The 21,274-nt window shown below is 44.7% G+C and overlaps 2 protein-coding genes across 6 annotated transcripts in view; one reads left to right on the top strand and one right to left on the bottom strand.

Moving 5' to 3' along the window:
• INTS8 (integrator complex subunit 8) overlaps positions 1-258 on the top strand; it is a 21,858-nt gene extending 21,600 nt beyond the window's left edge. Inside the window, exon 27 of the mRNA XM_053941158.1 lies at positions 50-258. Within this exon, the coding sequence (XP_053797133.1) occupies positions 50-166 (117 nt within the window). The 3' untranslated portion in view covers positions 167-258. The remainder of the gene's footprint in view (positions 1-49) is intronic.
• CCNE2 (cyclin E2) lies at positions 197-14,058 on the bottom strand. 5 transcript variants are annotated; one of them, XM_053941183.1, is made up of 12 exons: positions 13,980-14,058; positions 12,268-12,306; positions 12,050-12,158; positions 11,811-11,870; positions 9,725-9,876; positions 7,822-7,957; positions 5,653-5,799; positions 4,341-4,436; positions 3,472-3,606; positions 2,723-2,834; positions 1,915-2,069; positions 197-1,546 (listed from the first exon to the last, which is right to left on the bottom strand). In XM_053941183.1, the coding sequence occupies exons 2-12, from the start codon at positions 12,279-12,281 to the stop codon at positions 1,445-1,447; spliced, it is 1,218 nt and encodes a 405-aa protein (XP_053797158.1). In that variant the 5' UTR covers positions 12,282-12,306; positions 13,980-14,058; the 3' UTR covers positions 197-1,444. The 5 variants fall into 5 exon arrangements, with proteins under 5 accessions (XP_053797158.1, XP_053797172.1, XP_053797148.1 ...); XM_053941197.1 differs by lacking the exon at positions 13,980-14,058 and adding an exon at positions 13,767-13,823 and having other exon boundaries at positions 11,811-11,867; XM_053941173.1 differs by lacking the exon at positions 13,980-14,058 and adding an exon at positions 13,767-13,823.
• Between the last annotated feature and the right edge of the window lie 7,216 nt (positions 14,059-21,274).

Consider the following 21,274-nt stretch of genomic DNA (forward strand, 5'->3'; position numbering starts at 1 on the left):
GCTCTACTGGAAGGCCTCATACTGGTTGTGTCTCCTCTTTTGTTTCAAGATAAAGGCCATTGGCCAGACAGAGCTGAATGCCAGCAATCCTGAGGAAGTCCTACAGCTTGCTGCGCAGAGAAGGAAAAAGAAGTTTCTTCAAGCAATGGCAAAACTTTACTTTTAAGTTAATGCTGGAATAGTATTACAAAATGTGTAAAAGTGAAAAAATCTTTCAAGACTTTATTTTTAAAAATTCATTTAAATTTTTGTACAACATTTACAGTCTAGTATCTTTCTTCTTAGAAATAGATGAAATCTTACAATGAACCCCTTATTTTTACAAACTGTACAGAAGGCTGGAAGCAACTGCAGCTAGTTCCACAATGGCTTGTTTGAGAATACATGAATTCAAGTTTGCGAAGTTGTTGTGAGTGTAATGTGGATGTGGGTGGCACTTGATGCTCTAGTGCAGCGTTGTGGACTGCTCAGTGTAATGTAACACTTGTCCCTGGGTGTGCAGCACAGATAGAAGCATCATGAAAGAGGAAAGAAGACTGATGATACCCTTCTTTCCCAGTACTGCCCTTCATCACAGAAGTGACTCAGAGGTAGTGAATATTCTGAGGAAAACACAGTAGTTAATGCTGTTTATAAACACTGATAACATACAGCTCCACAGTTTAAAATACTGTTCCTATGACGTGAGTGGTTGTAGAGTACCTGTAGGCTCCCTTTATTCCAACCTTCTCCAGTTCTCATGCTTTTCTTTCTTGTTGCAAGTGGTGGCTGGGGACTGTACTTCTTCCAGTTCGGGTTACTGCAGCAGCAGGTTCTTTGCTGGTACTCTTACCTGAGGTCAGTGATACACTAAAACTGAAGTTTATGGCAGGCCTAAAGGGCCTTAAATACATTAGCCTCCTGTGGAGCTGGGATTTGACACGAGGCTGGCTGCACTGTCCTGCACACGCGGAGTGGTTTCAGAGATGTGAACTGCTTGCCCATGGACCTGCACCTGAGCTGGGGGGACTGACTGACATGAGTGAGCTCTGACCTTACCAGGAAAAGAAAAAAGGTCAAGAAGAGGCAATACATACAAGCTGTCGATATTCTTCTGCTCATCTAACCCAATTTAAAGCAAGTCTGCCATGTAAGCTGAGTGGACAAATCTTGCCACCCAGCCCTATTTTAAAAAGTTCTTGAAAGTTATAAGTTAAGAATTCATGTCTCACCATACATCATGTCAGCATGGACCAAAGTGGTCCCTTGTGATAGCAGGGTGCAATACTCAGCTGAGCTCTTTTTGTCAAGTCTGTAGGAGGATGCTGGTCTCAGTTTCCATCTGCTGTGTCTTTTATTGCCCAAATCTTTAACAGCAGTAAAGAGCATGAGTCACCTTTAGTGTGGTCTTGTTCTGAAGCACCAAGTCCTGTTTCCAAATCTGTTCATGACAATTGACTGCATTTCATTTCTTCTCTGTGCTTTTGGGAGGGGTTATTATTCCTCCTGTTGACACAGGTGATAACTGCCCTGGGGCAGTAGACACTACTCCACTGTTCACTTCTTCCTGTGTATTGGGGAAAGAAGACAACAGTTAATACCTGTGACAAGGTCTCCTTTTTTGTGGCAGGAGGAGGCAGCAGTGCTTCCTCACACAATTCAAGCGCTCTAGAGTCACGACACTGAGAAAACCAGTGACATTGCATAAAAAAGTTACAAACAGCTCTCCAGTACTAGTAATGCAAGTGTGTGCTGGGAGCATTAGGGTAAAGCACGTGTTGTTTATAGCATCACTGGTGGCTGGGCACTCACTCACTGAGGTGAGCCAGGCCAGGTGTGAGCAGGGAGGTGCTTTGGTCATTCAAAGCTGCCTCAGGACAAGGGATGTGTAATGAACTCTCAGCTGCCCAAACTGCACATCCACAGACCACTTACCAGCATGTCCAGATAGTTTGTGTGGGTCTGGATATTGTGTCGATCTTCTGCTGCAACCTTCTTGAAGTTCTTCAGCTTCACAGGGACCTTTTTTGCCACATTCACAAAAGGAACCATCCACTGTACACACTCTGAAATGCTGTCCCAGTCTAAGCCTGAAGGGCAGAACACCACAATATATTTAGAAATCATGAGGGAGTCGCATAGTGTTCCAATATGGCCATGAGTTAAAAAAAAACACAGTAAATAATACTGCAGATAAAAATTCAGAAACATCCTCCCAGAAACAGCCAACATCTCCTTATACTTGTTACTTAAAAGGGAGGTGTCTGGAGGGGGAATGGAGGTCACAAGGGTTGTTGTTGCTTTCCAGGGGAGGCTGAAGTGACTTGTGGTTTGAACACAAGATTGTTGGTCATGCTATAAAAACACACTGGGTGTTGCTGACAGACATGCACAACTGCTTGAGAACTACATTTCAGGAGAAAAAGTGGCCAAATACATAGCTAATCATCCCCCAAACACCTGGAAGTCATAGAGCAAATACTGGCCCAAAAGCAAGAACAATAAATGTTTCAATTCCTTAGCAAAAGCTGCACTGCTGGTGTTTCCTTCTTCTGAGTCTTTGTAACATCTGAAATAGTGGTAGGAATTGAAATTAGAAGGAAAAGAAGCACACAGAACAAATACTAGTGTCCATGTAGGCTTTGGTCTTTGGGAGCTTGGTAAACCAATACCATCTTAAGCAAATTTGTGACAGCTTCCAGAATTCCCTGCCCAACAAGGCCAAGCTTTGCAGGCATCTTACCTGAAGCTTTCTTAACTATTTCGATTGAGGTATAGTGGCAGAGCGCTGCAGCAGCTAGTGTTCTGTACTGGAAGTCCAAAGAATTCACATCCAGAATACACAGGTCTAAAAGCTGAGGACATGAAGAGTAACAAATTTTAACAAGCTGATACTTTAGCATGATTCTTTCTCAGACAGGGCTATGCACACAGCACCTCCTACAGCCTCTGCCCCAGAACAGGGCTGAGCTCCAGGAAGGTATTGTCTTAAATTTAAATACTACCTAGTGCAATATTTACACCACTGAGCTGCCCAGCTTCAGTAAGCCTCTCTGAGGTCACAACACATGCCCATACAAACAGAACCACAGTTCTTCCAAAACAGTCAAAACACTCCCCAGGCTGCCTTCTTGGCAATTACACAGAAACACTGTTAAGGGCAACACAGTAAAAACGGCCTAGAGTCCAAAATTATCCACCTTCCTCTCAGAGCTGTCACTACTGTTTACAGAATGCTGGAGTGATTAAAGAAATAAAATGGATTTTTTATTTTTCCAGCATACAGAAAATTCTTCAAGTATGTAAAAGCAGGGAGACAAGAAACACAGGAGTAATTGTCCTTAAAACTGAATTTCTTTGGTGGAGCCAATCTTGCACATTCCTTAACAAAGTAACAGGTGAGTGGGAAACAAGGGAACACTTAGGACAAAGTGGCTTTCAGTAGCGCTTGTCACTGCCCCACGAACCATTTTCCAACATTTTACTACCTACCTGGGCTATTTGAATGAATTTTTCCTGAGAATACTGAGGTAGCAGCACTTTTGGAACATCCTTTAGAGCATCCACTTGAAGATAGAGGTTCAGCCAAGAGACAATTGTCACTGGACAGAGTTCCCATTTTAAAGCCTGCAAATATTTAACAAACAGTTAAGTGCCTTAAACCACTCAAGGATAGTTTTGTGCTCTGATTTCTTCCTATACCTCTCCTGAGATTACTGCACAGATCCTAAAAAGACACTAAAAATTATTTATAATTTCAAGTACAAATATTCTTTTTAGGTTGCATTCTCACTGCTTTTTGAAAAGGCTGTACGAGGATCAGCACAAATCTGTATCCTTTCCCCTGTGCAGTTGGATTTTATAGGTCTTCTCCATTCAGAAGCTGGGAAATTAATATTATTTTGTCAAGCTTTTGGGCTAGCTGTGTGAACCTGCAGCTCATATCTATTAAGGAAGAATAAATGTATAGTCCTGCACCGGTAAAGATAGATCCTTTCCAACACAAGGAGCATCAAGCAGCGGGAAGTTTTTGCCTGTCTCTCTAGAAGCCCTTGTTCCTGGACAGCAAGGGAAGTTGCCACGTGCAGTACATTACAGTGACAGCGTTCCAGCCTGCCTGTGGCTGGCTGCACTGTTGAGAGCTTTTACATTCACACAAGCATGAGAAATCTGCCCTTTTCTACCAGTCAGGGATTGCATCCCAGCTACGGTGTCAGAGGTCCACGCACACACAACAAAGGCTTCACTATTGTGCAGAAAAAGGGACAGGTTCCTTTTTCTAAGCTAGTAAGTGACATTAAAACACAAGGCTCAGCTGGAGGGTCTTTCACCCAGTACTTACAAACACAGCAAATTATTACCTTTAACATAATAAGTTCCATTCTTACGATATCTTCTTCACTGCAAGCACCATCAGTGACATAAGCAAATTCCTGTATTTTAGGAGCGTAGATTTCCTTTAAGGGGAGGGAAAATGAAGATGAGTGTATCTTACAGTTCTAAGAAAGGCTGAGAAGATACTGAGATATATTTTTCTGTCCATATTGACATGTTAACATCTCTTATGCTACAACAACGGTTTTTCATTATATGAACTGACATGAAACTTACAGGATAAGGAGATAACATATAACCTACTTGGATTTTAGTAGCTGTTGTACAATGCAATGGACTTATTGCAACTCTTTGAGCTTCTGGGCAAATAAATACTGCCCAAACAATCAGAACACCCTTTCATTTATAGATCTTTCTACTCAGCCATTCCAATACTATAAAAACATACATCATCCCAATTCTCCTACAGATGGCTGACTGGTATGTTAGCAATGTTAGTGCTGATGTAATTGCATAAACTAAAAAAAAATAAAAAGAGAAAAGCTAAAAAAAGAGAAAAACCCACAACCAGCCACTGCAACTGTCAAAATCCATGGTGCAGACAGTCAAGGAAACTTGCTAAGCCAGTCATGCCAGCTGGGGCCAAGCATAGTTTAGTGTGTAAGTAGAAGAGAGCTTGCCAGCAAAACTGCTTCTCTACCAGCTGGCTCTGTGACCACCATGGCACCACGCACTTCCTTAGGACAGGTGACTGCTCGTAGTGTACAACCTTGCTTTGGGAACCACAATGACATCTGGGGGTTCCAAGATAACAACTTAATCCCAAGTTTTCCTGTCAGTCTAGCCCACTATGCATTATCCAAAAGTATGCTCTTGGCCCATGGATCTAGCACACAATGTAAGGTATCACCATCACTGCACTTAAGACTCACACTCCACTAAATGGAGGATATTCTAAGGGTATCAGCCTGATGTACAGGCAGTTTGAGACTTAGGCTTGGTTTTGGTCAAGTCCCACAACCATTCCTGAGATTGTTTGCCAACTGCTGTATATTTGGAAAAAGACAAGACAAACCAAAACTACTTCTAGCACATTTGCATGCCTTTTAAGTTTATGTGGTCTCCTTCCCTGCTACTGGAGAAAGGGAGGACAAAAACTACTCTCAGAGAGACTGACAAATGCACAACTGAAGGAAGAGAAAAACATTTCCCCTTCTGATCTTCAGTGTTGTACATACACCCCCAAGTTCAAAAGATTCAAATATGAAATAATTGTTATCACTGTCTTTTTAGTTACTCCAAATTCAATATCCTCCTCCCTGTAACAGAGCTTCTTACCTCAAGTTTGGAGGCAATAAATAATGAGGTAATTCCTATGAGCTGAAGCATGCTCTTGTTAATGTTCTTTTGTGTCAACATGAATCTATCAAAGAAGTCTTGAGCTAGGTAGAAGGTTTCCCGGTGGAGTGCATACACCTCACACACCTACAACAGGGGAAAAAAACCAAAAGTTTTCTGTTATAAAACTCTGTGTACACACATCAGAGTATTCAAGCTTTAACAGCAAAATGCAGGTTCATCTTTTGCACACACAAAGCTTCCCATATCAAAGTACGGTACGATGCAGTGATTTGCATGGGATTGGAAAAGGTATTTCCTATGTTCCCACCTAAAGGTGAATTGTCTATGATGTACTAACAGACTTTCAAGAAATATTTTTTCCAAATTAAATAGCAACCATTTTTCCACTGAAAGAAGAAAGCCTGTTGAGGAAAAAATCCCAACAAAACAGCAACACCTACACATACACACACTAATTACCTTGATTAAGAATACTCTCAGTCAAATCCTCACTGAATTCCCAATAGGTCTGTCCCAGGGCAGAGCCACTAAAAAATCAAAATCTTTGGCTCTACAGCAAAGAAGCCTGGAAGCTCCTGCTGGAGTGGTCTCTGCTGGCAGGCCAGGAGCACTGCCTGCAGCCCCTCAGGCACACCAACAGCCTCACTAAGCAGGAACAAAACTGCAGGAGCCACCATCTGCTCCATCCCATTGCTAGTTTCCCTGGCAGGGGGAACTTTTAATACTCGCATTGTATCAAAGTGTTTCAAATGCCAGTTCAACAAAAAAAAAAAAAGAAAGGAGAGTGCCCAGACCTGGAGATCTTACGGAGAGCCCTACTTTTTCATCTAACCTCTAATTGAACTGGGAAGGGCTACCACATATCCAGCTCATCTGCAACTCCATACCCCTTTCACAACTAGAAAGCAGTTAGATATCTATTAATTATTAACAATCTACATGCAATAAAGAACAAGAACAGAAAAGGCTATCCAAGAAATAGATCACAGATGCTTCATTATTTTACTTGGATACAAAGTCAGAATATGATCTCACTACTACAAGCTATTTCCCAAGATACGGTTGGGAGCTCATTTGCAAATTAAAGCCCTTCCTGACCACCAAAAATGCAACTGATTGGCAGAAATAGCACAGCCCCAGTCTTTTAAACCTGATCTATTTGCCTGATAATTGATGTCTTACTCTGATACTATTAACGACTGCTCCAAAGAATATTCAGAACTAAAACTGTATAGGTCAGGCCCATCCATAAATAAATAGCGGAGTTTCTAAAGAAGTGTATTTCCCAAACATAGTAACACATGGTCATGTTAAGCAGTATCTGTTAAAATGTTACAGAAGACTGTTAGGAACTACTGAAGAGCTCTAAAAGCTGCTAGGATTTAAATCCACTGTGGCATATAGAACCACTGAGCTGGACAAAAGCAATGCCCTTGATGATATTTTTGTTTGGAAGTTGGATGATTTCCTAATTCAAGATTAAAAAAAAAAGCAACAAATTAATTTAATGGCGACATCCAAATTCCACATTAGAGGAACTAGTGAAGCACACAATTGGAACGGTTTTTTTATTCAGAGTGTATTTAAAAAACACATTAGTTTTTCTTTAAATCCCTTGCTAATATGATTTATTTGTAACCTTTTCACATAAGAAGCTGTCTGTATCAAGAAGCTTTACCTATCAGCTATTGATTTATTCTGCTCTCTTCCTATGATAAAATTGAAAATTTGCTATGAAATCAGAAAACAGCATCATGGGCTGACACTCGAGAGCTCTTGACATGGTCAGGGTCATAAATCCTCAACAGATGCAGTTTTTTCATGGCTTAGACACAGTCTACCCCAATAAGTTAGAGATCCATAAGTTCAATACAAGTGTCTCTCCCTTGCAGGATGTAGGGTGCCATGAGCAAAAGTTAAACACTACTGCTTACTGTCCTGGGGCTAAAGTTCAGTGCCTCCTGCCTGGGAAGGCCCCAATGTAGCTGACCAAGAGGATCAAAAGCAGTCACTTGTTCTGTTGCAAAATAGTTTTGCCACTTTTTATAACTGTACATGTTACTATTAGATCTTTATGTAAAAGCTGTGCTTTTACCTGCCTACTTCACAAGCATAACACGCAGCAAAGTAACTAAAGGTACATACCTCTAAGAGCCAGTCTAGCAGTATCGATCTCATGTGAGGTTGCAAACTAGAATGTAGTGATGTGAAGTGTTTGCAGTGAGCATATCTGTTCTCCTTCGTCAGGATGTTGAGCCAGACATCTTTGGAATTTCCCCAGCTATAGAATAAAGTTACACAAAGCATTAATAAGTATATACACAATTCATTTAAAAAATTAAACACATTATTTATAATTTACAGACATTCAAAAACAAAAAGAAAAATTCCACATACTATAAGATCCTTATGGTAATCAGAAAACTGCAGGAATATTTGGAACATTTTACATCACCACAACAGCAGCTTGCCAAGATCACCAATAAGTCCAGTTCTACAGAACAGGCAGTAAAACTGAACATGTGCCTCTCAAAGCTGCACGTGCAACTAGAGTTCCCTATTTTGCCAAGTTTGGTGGCTGTTCAGAGAGCAAGATAAAACCAAACCCTTCCCCTAAAAAAGGACAATATATTCCTCCTCAGGAAACACAAAGCATACACAAGTTGTCCAGTTTAGCTTGAGAAAAACTGGAGATAGTGTCTAAAACTCACTCATCCGTCCCTTTATTTCCTAGCTTACTTCAAGGCTCAGAAGCAAGCTATTTAGAGAAAAAATGTGTTCTTCTTTATTGCTAACTTATAATTTATTAGTGTTCCAGTCTGTTTGGGAAGATGATGCCTATATCATCAATATGGCTTTATTTGTAATTGTTATTATCAATCCATATGGGCTTTTTCTTAGACACACTTCTTATCCTGCAGGTACTAAGAGGAAAAGCATGTTAACCTATGAAATTATTATTTCCTACTGAAATTTTTGGAGTTCTGTATTTACCTTTCCCCAAGCAGAAGCAGAGAGACAGAGCTGATCACTGGTATTGCCTACAAATTTTAACCCAGCTCAGTTTCATTCTGTTGTCCTCATAAGTTAGAAGTTGGAGAGATATTTGCTTGTTTAATACACAACTCTCCATTTAAGCAGGCAGGCATTGAGAAATGAATTATGATCTTCTTACAGCAGTTAGGGAAGGATGGAGAAGGCAGGAGAAGTAAATTATCCTCTTATTGAGCTAATCAGAAAGGATGGAGTTCAGCTTTACCAGATGCCTGTCAACAACAGGATTAAGCACCTTGCATGGAACTCTGTATCTGAACAGGTCTTTGAGGTAAAGCATCACCTGGCAGCATCTTGAAGTTCGGATCCAGTTTGGGCCAGCACAAAAAACCCACCAAGGTATATCTAGAAAGGTTTGCTTAAAGTAGTGCTATCTGTTCTGCTTCTCTTCTCATTTACCTTGGGAGAAGTTTTCCTTAACACATTGCAGTAAATTTACCACCTCTTGCATTAAACCCCAAGCTGATACAAACAGCAACTGGGTACTTATCTAATACAGCCTAATGTCTAAGAAATTCTGAAATTGAAAACTACAATTTAGTCAGCTAAGCTTTCTCTCTACAGAAGGGCAACTGTCTAGAACTGTGACTGCACCAAGCACATTGCATTAGCAAGCTACCTGCACAGTGATATTGCCACAAGTTTATTTGAGCATTTTAAGTTCTTTAAGAAAATTTTGTTAAATATTTTTTGGCCACAGTTCCAATAGCACTGAAAGAAGTTTTAGTTTAACTATTATGTGCCTCTTAACCCTTAGAGTGTCCATTTATAAAAGGACAGCTCTGAAACATGAAAACTATCTGTCTGGTGTGTTTATAAGATCAGGGAAAAAAAATATTCAAACAACCAAACCCAAGAATTTCTGTCTTTTGCTTGTACATCAAATCTTTTGTGAGATGAGGAGACAAGTAGAGGTATGTATTATATAAGCACATACAACAGATTTTATTAGAGTAGTTCAGACATTAACAATTACTGCATCTGTTAAACTTACTTGAGTTCTGGCAAAGGTGATGGATTTATGAAGAGGTTCCTGAATCTATATTTTTTGAATCTCGAGAAGTCAGTGGTTACTGATTCTTTGTGAGGTGTTTCAATAATTATGCAAGGTGAGATGCCTCCTGTTATCGTGGGGGGCCAACAACTCTGCAAAATAAACAAGGTACCTTTTAAATGCTGAGTTTACTATGAGAGCAAGAAAGGCAAGGAGTAGATTACAGTAACAGCAACAATATATGTAATGTACATTAGTCTTTCTAGATCTCAGCATTGATTCAAGTATTGAAACCAAGAAAGAAGAAAATTAAATGCCAATGAAACCTTCCATAGTCAAGATGGAACATGTATAAATAAATTGGATGCATTTGGGAACTCAGCTTTGAGGAAGATGACCATTCTTTAGTTTATGAACCCACAAGTAGCCTATCCATTGCTTGAAAAGGTTGGTTACAGTACAAAAAGCAAGGACATTAATTGCTACTAAAACACAGGACATTAGGTTGCTAGTCCTATCTACTTATCTATTCAGAGGGAAGAGAAAGGAGGGGGTGGAGGTTTTACTGTCCCTCAGTGGAAATTCAGCAACTTGTTATCTTCCAGTTTAGTGCTCCTCCAGAGAGGAGCCACCCATTTCAGCTCCAGAGCTAGATACCCACTGAGCAAGCAGCAGCTGTGATCTCTCTCAGCTTGCCAATGCCAAATATGGGATGCAATGACTCAAAATGAGAAGACTGCAAAGGTATTCCCACTGAAAGCCTTAGAGAAGGAGTTCTAGATTTCTTTAGTTAACTGTAACTTGTTTCACTAATGCTTATTTGGTTGTACGTAACCAATAAGGAGGTACCAAATCCCTGGAGCACATGCAATGGTGTAATGGCTGACAGCCTTCAAAATAGTGTTACAGAAGTTCAATTATTTCCCTGTGGAGTTGAGAGGGAATCCCATTCACAAAGAGTGGCAACACCTGTCCCTGAACACAGAAGCTTTTCCTGTACAGCTAACTTGCAAGGTAAGCTACACAGGATTCCTTAGTATATCTAAACTTATTTCTAGTCAGACTGAAGCACTCCAAGAGTGAAGTTACATACTCCAGCAGAACTGACCTTAATGCATGCAACCAAGAGAAAAGGGAGGTCCTACTCCTCCTTTTCTCCTGTGATCCTCACTACCCAAGTTCCACCCCAATGCTTGTCAGACCCTCTGCTGGGTTGATTTAATTCACTAACCTGGCAGAACTTTAACTTATTTTCTAATGCCAAATTAGCAAGATGAACCTGCCTCCTGCTTTATTCAAAGAATGGAGCAAGGCAGGGGATGGAGTGCACAGCCCACTATCAAGGAAGAAGAGACAGGGAAGCAGGACTTCCCCCTTTCAGCAAAGACAAGTTGTAACACTTAACACTTAAGTTTCACCCCAGGTACAGCTGATGTACTTATGAAGCATTTTTTCCTACTCAAGATTTACAAAGACAACTTCACAGTCAGAAGAGTTTTGTTTCACCATAGCTGTTAGTCCCATTTACTATACAAACAGAATAATTATAAATAATATCATTTGCAAGAGAAAGTTATAATATTTTACTAATCTGCTTTACAATACAAAACCAAAAGGTCTGTCAGTTTTAAGAGCTTCCTGTGTTAGTAAAAACACATTCCTAAATTGATTTAATAATCGAAAGAACTGTTAAATGAAAGTAAAGATGGTCTGCATGGTTATGAATCTTAACTAAATGGCCATGAAACCACACCTAAAGTTAAAACAAGTGCAGTGATCTTGTTTAGACTTGCCTCTAGGCCTTACCTGCTTTGTATATGGAATTGTTCTGAAACATCTGGGGTTATTCTCTTTTTTTTCACCTAATCTTACTCTGCACTGGGTTTTACATTGAAGGATCTTTTATCTGCAACCAAGTCATGTGTAAAAACTGATAAAAAGGTGCTAAGCTCCCATAGTTTCTAATATCTAAAAATACAAACTTCCCCTATTCAATACTTTCCGGTGTGGAATGCATGATTTCACACCCACCAACATAAACCAGACTCCCTTACCTAAATTGAAAGGGTATTCAGGACTGAATTACCTTAATTTCATATTGATGTTTTTTAGCAATTTTTCCATCTTCTCTTTTCTTTATCTCCTGCTGAAAAGAGAGACACACATCAATACACTAACAGTGACCAACACACCCTCCTAAAGCTCAGGCAAATTCTTCCTACCCCTGGACCACTTTGTAACTTGACAAAGTAAAGACTGTCCCATCTAAACACACTAGAGAGTTTTCAGAATCATCCAGCTTTCCAAGCTGCTCAAATTGCTCACCTCTGCTGTTCTCCTTTTTCTGGTCTGGAGATAATCTAGTGCTTGCAGTTCTTGTGGAGCCTCTTCTGGACAGGACAGTGGCTGCTGCTGTTTGGCTTGCAAACGGCTACTGTAAAGAGCAAAGAGTAAAAAGACATTAGAAGAGCTCCAGTTGTTAGATTTGTACTTGCAGTAGTTAGTATTAGTAAGATACTCTTAGTACAATGGTAACAGCTTACCTGCGCCTTGACATCTTCTTTGGGCTACAAGATCTCTACCTGGATCAAAGTAATAGGATAAGCTCAGTTAGTGCATCCTCACAAAAGTAGAATCAAGTTCCCTACTTTGTGTTATGAACTCATCACAAAGAGCAGCATGGTTCACACAGCTCAAACAGAAGGGCACAAGTATTCCACTGGCCTGAGGAATGCCCAAGCAGAGCATGACTGTGGTATATAAGCACACGCAGCTCCATGTCCTGCTGCAGGATGTCCAGGTATGCCAGCAGTTTAGCTCAGGCTTCCTGGGTGTGGGGGCAGGGAAGTTGTAAAGGGACATTTCCCACACAAGAGGATGTGGGGAGTCCTTGGGGCTGTGACCCCTCTAGTCCCCCCACACCCTCCATTCCAGGCACCCACAGAGACCCACGTTTTGACGCTGCCGCTCCCTCAGGGGCGATGCCCCCCACACCTGCCGGGATGGCCGGGCCGCGATGGGCCGGGCGCCGCCGCCCGCGCTCCCGCCGCGCCGGTTCCGCGCCAATTTCCAGCGAGCGGGGAGGCGGCGACGGCCTGTGCCGGGGTCACGCTGGGCTGGGGGCACCGCCGGCGCCCGCTCTCCCCTCCCGAAGGGCCGATCCGACACCCACCCGCTCCCGAGGGTGCTGAGGGGACGCGGGAGGGGCAGAACCGCCGCCCCGCCCCCCCCGCGCTCCCGCCTGGCTGAGAGCGCGGCTCCCTCCAAAACCTGAGGGGGAAGGAAGGGGCTGCCGAGACGGCGCCTCACACGCGGGGACACCCACCCCCCGCCGGGACACCCCTCAGCGGGACCTCCAGTGCAGGGACTGAGGCTGTGAGGGGATGTCCCCACAAGCACCCCGCTCCAAGGGCCAGGGCGGGCAGCCGGGTCCCGCCGGGGTGCGGCGCAGGCGGGCGGTCGGGGTCAGCCCGCCAAGCTGCTCGGCCGGCATCCCCGCCCCCAGCACGCCGGGCTCCCTCCAAAACCGGGCAGCCCGCCTCCCGCGGGGCTCTCCGCGGTGGGGTGGGGGGCAGCCGATGGCGGGATCCCGCCGGCACCTCGGCCCACCGCAGTGCTCCCTCCGGGAATGCCCGTCCGGACCATCGCTACTCTCCACTCCCTGAGGATGGGGCCGTCCCCGGCGACATCTCCCCCCAGGCTCTCCTCAGCCACTCTCCCTCCAAAACGCTGCCCGGGCGGGCGAGCAGCCCGCCTCACCGCTGCCGGTCACGACTCCCGGCCACCGCTCCCGCCTCACGGCTCCCAGTCACCGCTGGAAGTGCCCCCGTCACACCAGCCCCCCCACCCCCACCGGCACCGTGTCTGCCGGTACCGCCACCACCACTACTATCATCAGCGCCATCCTCAACACTGCCACCGCTACCATGATCATCGCTACCATCATCACTGATGCCATCATTAACACCATCATCATCATCATCATTATTATTATTATTATTATTATTATTATTATCATCGCCCAGCCAGACCCCGTGCTCACCGGCGGGACCCCCGCGCACCTCCGCCGCTGCCGCCCGGGCCGCGCTTCTCAGCTGGCGCCGGCGCCAACCCGCTATATAGCGCGCCGGGCCCGCGCTGCGCATGTGCGAGGGCGGCAGGCGGCTCCCCCGCCCGTCCGCCGCCCGCGCCCCGCTCGCCCCAGCGCCGCCCTTGTGCCGCGGGGCCGCGCCGACCCCCGCGCCCCCCGGAATACCCCGCGTCCCGGCCCGGCTGCCCCGGCTCCGCCGGCACAGCGGCGGGCAGCGCCGGGAGGAGCGCTGCCATCGCTGCCGCCGCCCGCTGCCTCGGCACCTCTCCGCCGCCCGGCCCCGCTGGCGGGGGGCTCCCCCGACACCATCACCCCGCTCCGGTCCGCTCCATCGGGTCCCGGGCCCCGCCAAGACAGCGGCGGCTCCGCCGGCGGCTCCGCGCGCCCAGCGGGGCTCAGCCCGCCCGCCCCGGGGCGGGGCCGCCGGCGGAGCCGCCAATGGGAGCGCGCGGAGCCGCGGCAGCGTGCGGCGGCCCGGGATGTAAACACGGCCCCGCCCGCCCGCCCGCCCGCCGCGGCTGTCAGCCCTCCGCGGCACCAGCCTGCCGGGCCCTCCGCCACCCTGCCGGGCTGATACCGCACCGACACCCCGCACCATGCACGGGGGTAGCCGGCGGCAGCCGCGGGCTGTCATACATCCCACTGCACGAGGGCGGCGTGGAGAGGAGGCTCAGGAATGGCCTTATCGCTCTCTACAACCACCTGAAAGGAGTTTGTAGCCAAGTAGGGGTCATCTTCTTCTCCCGGGTAACAAGGGACAGGACAAGAGGACAGAGTCTTAGGCTGTACCAGGAGAGGTACATTGGACATTACAGAGAATTTCTTCTCAGAAAAGGTGATTAGGCATCGGAATGGGCTGTCCAGGGATGTGGCGGAGTCACCATCCCTGGAGGTGTTTAAGACTGGTTATGGCACTTAGTGCTACGGTCTAGTTGACATGGTGATGTTCGTTCAGAAGTTGGACTCGATGATCCCAGAGGTCTTTTCCAACCTAATTATCTCTGTGATTCTGTGCCAGCTGAAGACAGGCCTCCCCCGAGCATAGCCTCCATGACATCAGGTGGACAAGCCCTATCTATCCCCTACAGAGCAGTTTTCCACGCTTTCCAGCTAGACCCACCACTGCCCCTTAGGGTCCCGCCGTGTCCAAGGGCAGCCTGGCCCACTGCAGGAGCACCTGCCCCGCAATCCCCTTCTCCAGCAGATGATGCTGGAGCTTACCCTCAGTGCCAACACACCTCCTCTTAAGATCACTCTTAAGAGTGATCTTAAGTTGCGTGGAGTTTTCTTAATACATATTCCAAAACAACCCCCCAAAAAAATCCACATTATCCCAAAAGCAACAAAACCCCATAGCACCACATACCTAGCAAGGCTGTAAGCAGACACTTTTCTTTAAAACACCTAATGCAGGGCATGCACAGCCATTTAGCTGATAAGGAGCAACTGGCACTTTCTCGCAGTGCTGAGCACAAGTACTGCAAAACAGCACAAAGAGAAGCCACAGCTGCCTTCAAGTAAATCCACATCCTTTTTTTTTTTTTCACTTATTTTTCATTTCCCAAGTGTAACATTATTAAAGAGCAAACAAAGGTTTTACCTCCAAGTATGTAGTATAATAATTAAACACAATAACCAGGTGCTTACCCTCTGGCAGCTTTGCCATTTTGAAGGGCAAGAGAAAAAGCACTGCAGCCCACCAAGGCAGAGATGTCACAATAGGGTCACTGACAGCAGTTTAACAGGTCCCAAGTTTTGGGCACCAAGGGTCATCTCTCAGCTGTGTTTCCTTACAGCACCTGATGAAGTGGGGCCAACAATTCCTGCAAACTTCAAGTAAAGCACTGACATGTGCAAGATGAGCATTGCAGCCAGCCAGCCACCTCAGCTCTGCAAAATGTCTGTTCTAGACCTTGTCTAGATGAAGAAAATCTGCTAGTTGTGGCTCAAAAGGAATGCAAAAAAAGCCCAAAACTCACTGTCATTTAAACAGTCTTTTGTCAACTGAATATATTGCATCAGCTCATTCCAAGAAATCTAACCCATATCATAGTCCAGGATGCCTGCAGTAGACATGCAGGTATCTCTTTTAGTTGACTTCCACTGAAATCCACCAGCAAGATGCATCTTGCTGTCTGGAAGTTTATCTCCTACTCCACTGACTACAGAGAAAAGGTGGTACCCTGAATTTGGGCAAACTTGACCTAACTGACCTCCTGCCTTTAGCTGACTTGCTGAAGTTGAAATACTACCATAGATAATTTGTTAAAAACTACTGAAATTTCAGCTAGCAAGAGAAGAGAGATAAATTATCATTTTCCCCTAAAACATCTCTAGCCTTCAGAGATGCCTGATGATATGTTGGCATGCCTTGTTGGCAACCAGGATTCATGTAGCAAAGTGGGTTTGGTACATCAAGAATAAATTCCATGGCACATTGTGAAAGAAGAATACTGTAAAGGGAATGGTAGCTAAAAATTGAATGGGTCAGGTTGGCCATGAATAGGTCTCAGCACAAAGACTCTAATGATTATGCTGCTCATTTTTCTAGACCTTTTGATGTGAGCTGCTGTAGGTCACCTGCCACATTGTTCTGGTTTTGATTCAGTAGTGTAAAATGCACCAGGTCCCATGAGCATTCTTCATCCTGCCAGCAACTTTTCCCATAAATTTTCATCAGTAAAAAAATCCCACAGAACAACCAACCAAACCAAACCAAAACCCCAGAAGCTAATGTGCAATCAAATCCTGCAGCAGACAATGAAATTATGATTTTAATGCAAGCTAATACACAGACCTTTTGATGTGGCAATAAAGCTGAAGTGAGTTAGTCTACACTGGAACATTTCCAAGAGGATTGACACATAGTACATCCTGTTTCACTGTGTGGATGCCTCCTTAGAGAGGATGAATGTAAAATAAGATTTTTTTTAAGCTGAGAAGCATTTGTGTTGGGATCTGGCAAGTCCTTTTAGATATCTAGTTGTTTTTTTTTTTTTTTTTTTTTTTTCACAATTACCACTTGTAGGTATGTTCCAGAGAAGGTGTTAAGGCCTTCCTTACAAGTTTACACATCTGAGGTTTTTTTTTTTTCTTGGTTATCCTTTTATGGATCTATTTGAAGGACCCTGGAATCTACGAAGGATCTAAATTGCACAGATCTAAAGCTATGAGGATCAATCCAATTACTGTGCGCTCAATACTGCTCTTCTGCCAGGGAGTTTCTGAATCCATTTGGTTGTTCCCAAGGAAAGAAGTAGGATTTCATTAGAACATTTGCACACAACTCCACTGTGATCTGGGCACAAAAATAATATGGAATATCATGTCCCATATTCCTCCTACCTTGCAGTAAGTATATTGTAAACCTGACATCTGCTTGTGCTGTCAGGTTTTGTCCTTTTCAGTCACAGCCATTTTGTCGAAGCTGTTCTGTAAGGTAGTTAAGTGCCTGTTCTTCTGTGGATGATCTTCATTATTTTTAAGAGGAGTTTTAAAGTTATTTATGGCTCCAGCTACATAGCCTAAACAAAGCACTGTTAAAGCTTTATACCTCCTAAAGAGAAATACTTTAGCAGGAAGTTGCACCCTTCCATAAAGGTATTTTGTTTTATGTTGAAAAGCATGAGACAGCTTGAAACCCTGAGGTTTAAAAACCTCTTGTTTTCTATTAGAAACTACAATACTCTACTTTCCTGCTTGTTGTCCTGCTTCATTTCACCTTTTCACAGAATGGACAAGGTTGGAAGGGAACAGAGTGGGTCACCTGGCCCAACCTCCCTGCTCAAGCAGGGCCATCCCAGAGCACATGGCACAGGATTGCATCCAGACAGTTCTTGAATATCTCCAGTGAGAGAGACTCTACAGCCTCTTTATTTTTAAACAAGGCATGATGCTGTTTAATATGCATTAAGCAGTATTTTAAGGCCCTACAAGATGGACTAATTTTGTGGTTTGTTTGGTTTTGTTTTTGTTTTTTTTTTTTTTTCTGATTTGGTGGGGAGAGAGCTCATATTACAGTTTTTAAGAACCTGTTAGCTAAAACATAGCAGAGTAAACCTTTAGTCATAAGCAAATGAATATATCTTTCTCAGGTAAATACCAGCAACAGAGAGCATAGGCAAAGACCAGCTACTGATAAGCAACTTGTATGACAATCAAATCAGCTTAAGACATCCAAACTAAGAGTTGTTACTAAAAGATAATAACTAAGAATTATTTTAATAATAGAGGAAGAAGACTCAAGTAGACATCAAGAATAAGTTACTAGTTCCCTGACAATTTACAGTATCAAACCTTGAACAGTATAGCATGATACAAGGATTTCCTCTTTGAATTAAGTTTTTGAAGGTACACTTTTAAAGGAGGTGGGGAATCAGAGTTGCCAGCCTTTTAAACTCGCATTCAGAAGGTAGATGCTGTCACTTGACAGCAGTTATAAAACCAAACCAATGGACTATGTCCTTCTGGCTCTTGTTAGTAGCCTCTTTCCTTATTTCTTTTTGAGATCATGTACCTTTCTTATTAGAAGGAAGTTTGGAAAAAAACATTCTCTTGTCCTGAAAGCCCTTTTATGCAGAAGGCGCTGTATTCGTATCCATGAGAACTCATATTCATGTCAAAGACCCATAGCCTTTCCTGTACATAAAGATTTAAGCTCCTGCTAGGAACACACCAAAGGTGAAACACCTTTAAAGAACAATGCTTGCACTTGATCTCCTGAGCAAAGCCCACAGTCACACCCCAGCAGGGATAGTGTCTCTCCAGTGAGAAGGAGCACCTGTAACTAATAGCCAAGCATTGAGTTCACCTACCTCTGTGTTGAATGTCTTATCTGCAGCATAAAGAAATAAAAAGACACACATCCCTCATATTTTCCAGTACTGCTTCACCGCTGGTCTGCAAGGATGACACCTTTTGGACCTGGAAATAAGTGTAAGTAAGGGGAAATAAGGAATATGGAGTCACAGAAAATATCCATGTAGAAGACAAGTAGGATAATAATACAGTATTTTTAAAGACCAAAACAGTTTAATTTATCCTAGGGTCACTTCCTAGGCATGTAAGGAGACACCTCTTCACCCTGCTGCCAGGAGAAGCAGACAGCTAGCTACAGGGGAAGGCCCTCTTCTCCCTAGCTCTGCCTGTGACCTGGGAGTGTATTTGGGTCTTCATCCAGGCAACTCACATCACCCCATCAAACCTACAGCTGCTGGGCCCTGGGATCAGGACTTTCTCTCCCAAGCCTGCAAGGTGAAGGGTATTTACTGCTGATGCTCCAGCTTCCAAGCACTGTAACAAACACCTTTTCAATACTTGGTGACTAACACTTAGGATTCCCCATAGCCTCTGGCTTAGGCATGTTTAGGGGACACCATGGATCTCTCCAGAGGCAAAGGTGACAGGCAGGAGATAATAACTCCACCCCAAACTGCCCATGATTAATAAAGATGTATGTATTTATTCAGCTGTTTGGCAGTTTGTCACTAGCCACAGAAGCCATATTGTCCTCTCCATTTAATACAAGACACATTCATAGAATTATAGAATCATTAAGGGTGGAAAAGCCCTCCAAGATCATTAAATCCAACCTTTGACTGAACATTGCTTTGTCAACCAACCCATAGCACTAAGTGCCACATCCAGTCATTTTCTTGAATGCATCCTGGAATGGTGACTCAACCAGCTCCCTGGGAAGCCCATTCCAATGCTTAACAACCCTTACAGTGACACAATTCTTCCTGATGTCCAGCCTCAACCTCCCTCAACACAGCCTGAGGCCATGTCCTCTCATTCTGTCACTTGTTACCCAGGAGAAAAGACCAACCCCCACCTGGCCACAACCTCCTCTCAGGTAAAGAGCATTAAGGTCCCCTCTGAGCCTCATTTTCTCCAGGCTAAACACCCCTGGCTCCCCTAGGCACTCCTTGAAGGACTTGTGCTCCAGACCCTTCCCCAGCTCCACTGCCCTTCTCTGGACAGGCTCCAGTAGCTCAAAGTATTTTTTGAACTGTGGGATCCAGAACTGGACACTTGAAGTGTGACCTCTCCAGTGCCAAGTACAGGGGGACAACCACTGCCCTGGTCCTGCTGGCCCCACTATTGCTGATACAGACCAGGGTGTCACTGGCCTTCTTGGCCACCTGGGCACACACTGGCTCACGTTCAGCTGCTGTCATAGAATCACGGAATATGCTGAGTAGAAATCATCAGGATCATCATGTCCAACTCCTGGCCCTGCCCAGGACACCCCAAGAATCCCACCGAATGCCTGAGAGCATTGTCTAAACAATTCTTGAACTGTGTCAGGCTTGGTGTTTGACCACTCCCTGAGGAGTCTGTTTCAATGTTCAACCACCCTTTGGGTGAAGAACCAGAATTTTTCTGATATCCAGCCTAAACCTCCTGACTCAGCTTCGTGCTGTTTCCTTGGGTCCTGCCACTGGACACGAGAGTGAAGAGATCAGTCCCACCCCTCTGCCTCCCCTCATGAGGATGTTGAGGTTCCCCCTCAGTCTCCTCCAACCAGGCTGAACAAACTGACCTCAGCTGCTTGTAATAAGGGTTCTCCTACAGACCCTCTACCATCCTTGTGGCCCTCCTTTGGACACTCTCTAATAGTTTAATGTCTTCTTCATGTTGTGGTGCCCAAAACTGCACACAGACTCAAGGTGAGGCCTCCCCAGTGCAGAGCAGAGCAGAGCAGGACAATCTCCTCCCCTCCCTTGTCCCGCTGGTGATGCTGTGCCCCCCCTGGACAGGGATGGCCCTCCTGGCTGCCAGGGCACTGCTGGCTCATATTTAACTTGCCACTGACCAGGACCCCCAGGTCCTTTCTGTGGTAGTGCTCTCCAGCCTCTCATTCCCCAGTCTGTCCTTACCTGGAGGGTTGCCCCAGTCCACATCTGGCACTTGTCCTTGTTAAATTACATACTGTGGGTGATTGCCCATCTCTCTAGTTGAAGTCTCTCTGCAGGGCCTCCCTGACCTCAAGGGAATCAACAACTCCTCCCAGTTTGGTGTCCTCAATAAACTTACTTAGGATTTCTTTAGTACTGTGTCCAAGTTTTTAATAAAGTTGTTGAAGAGAACTGGGCTGAGGATGGGGCCCTGCTGAACCCCACTAATGACAGGTCCCCAGGCTGGTGTCACCCCATTCACTGTAACCCTTCCTGCCTGACCCCTGAGCCAGCTGTTCACCCATTGCACGATGTGTTTATCCAGCTGTGTGCTGGACATTTTCTCCAGAAGGATCCTGAGAGAGATGGTATCAAAAGCTTTGCTGAAGTCCAAAAAGGCTTTCCTAGATCAGCTAGGTGAGTTACCCTGTTACAGAAGGCAGTCAGGTTCGACAAGCAGAACTTTCTCCTCATGAAGCTGTGCTGGCTGTGACCGATGACTGCGTTGACCTCGAGGTGTTTTTCAATACCTCCCTGAATAATCTTTTCCATGATTTTACC

This window comes from Vidua chalybeata, chromosome 1, assembly GCF_026979565.1.
Source record: "Vidua chalybeata isolate OUT-0048 chromosome 1, bVidCha1 merged haplotype, whole genome shotgun sequence".
Lineage (NCBI taxonomy): Eukaryota > Metazoa > Chordata > Aves > Passeriformes > Viduidae > Vidua > Vidua chalybeata.

Coding starts and splice junctions, on each gene's coding strand:
- CCNE2 (XM_053941183.1), bottom strand. Junction 2,835..3,471: donor AATTCATTCAAATAGCCCAG/GTAGGTAGTAAA, acceptor TCATGTCCTCAG/CTTTTAGACCTGTGTATTCT. Junction 1,547..1,914: donor CAAACTATCTGGACATGCTG/GTAAGTGGTCTG, acceptor CCCAATACACAG/GAAGAAGTGAACAGTGGAGT.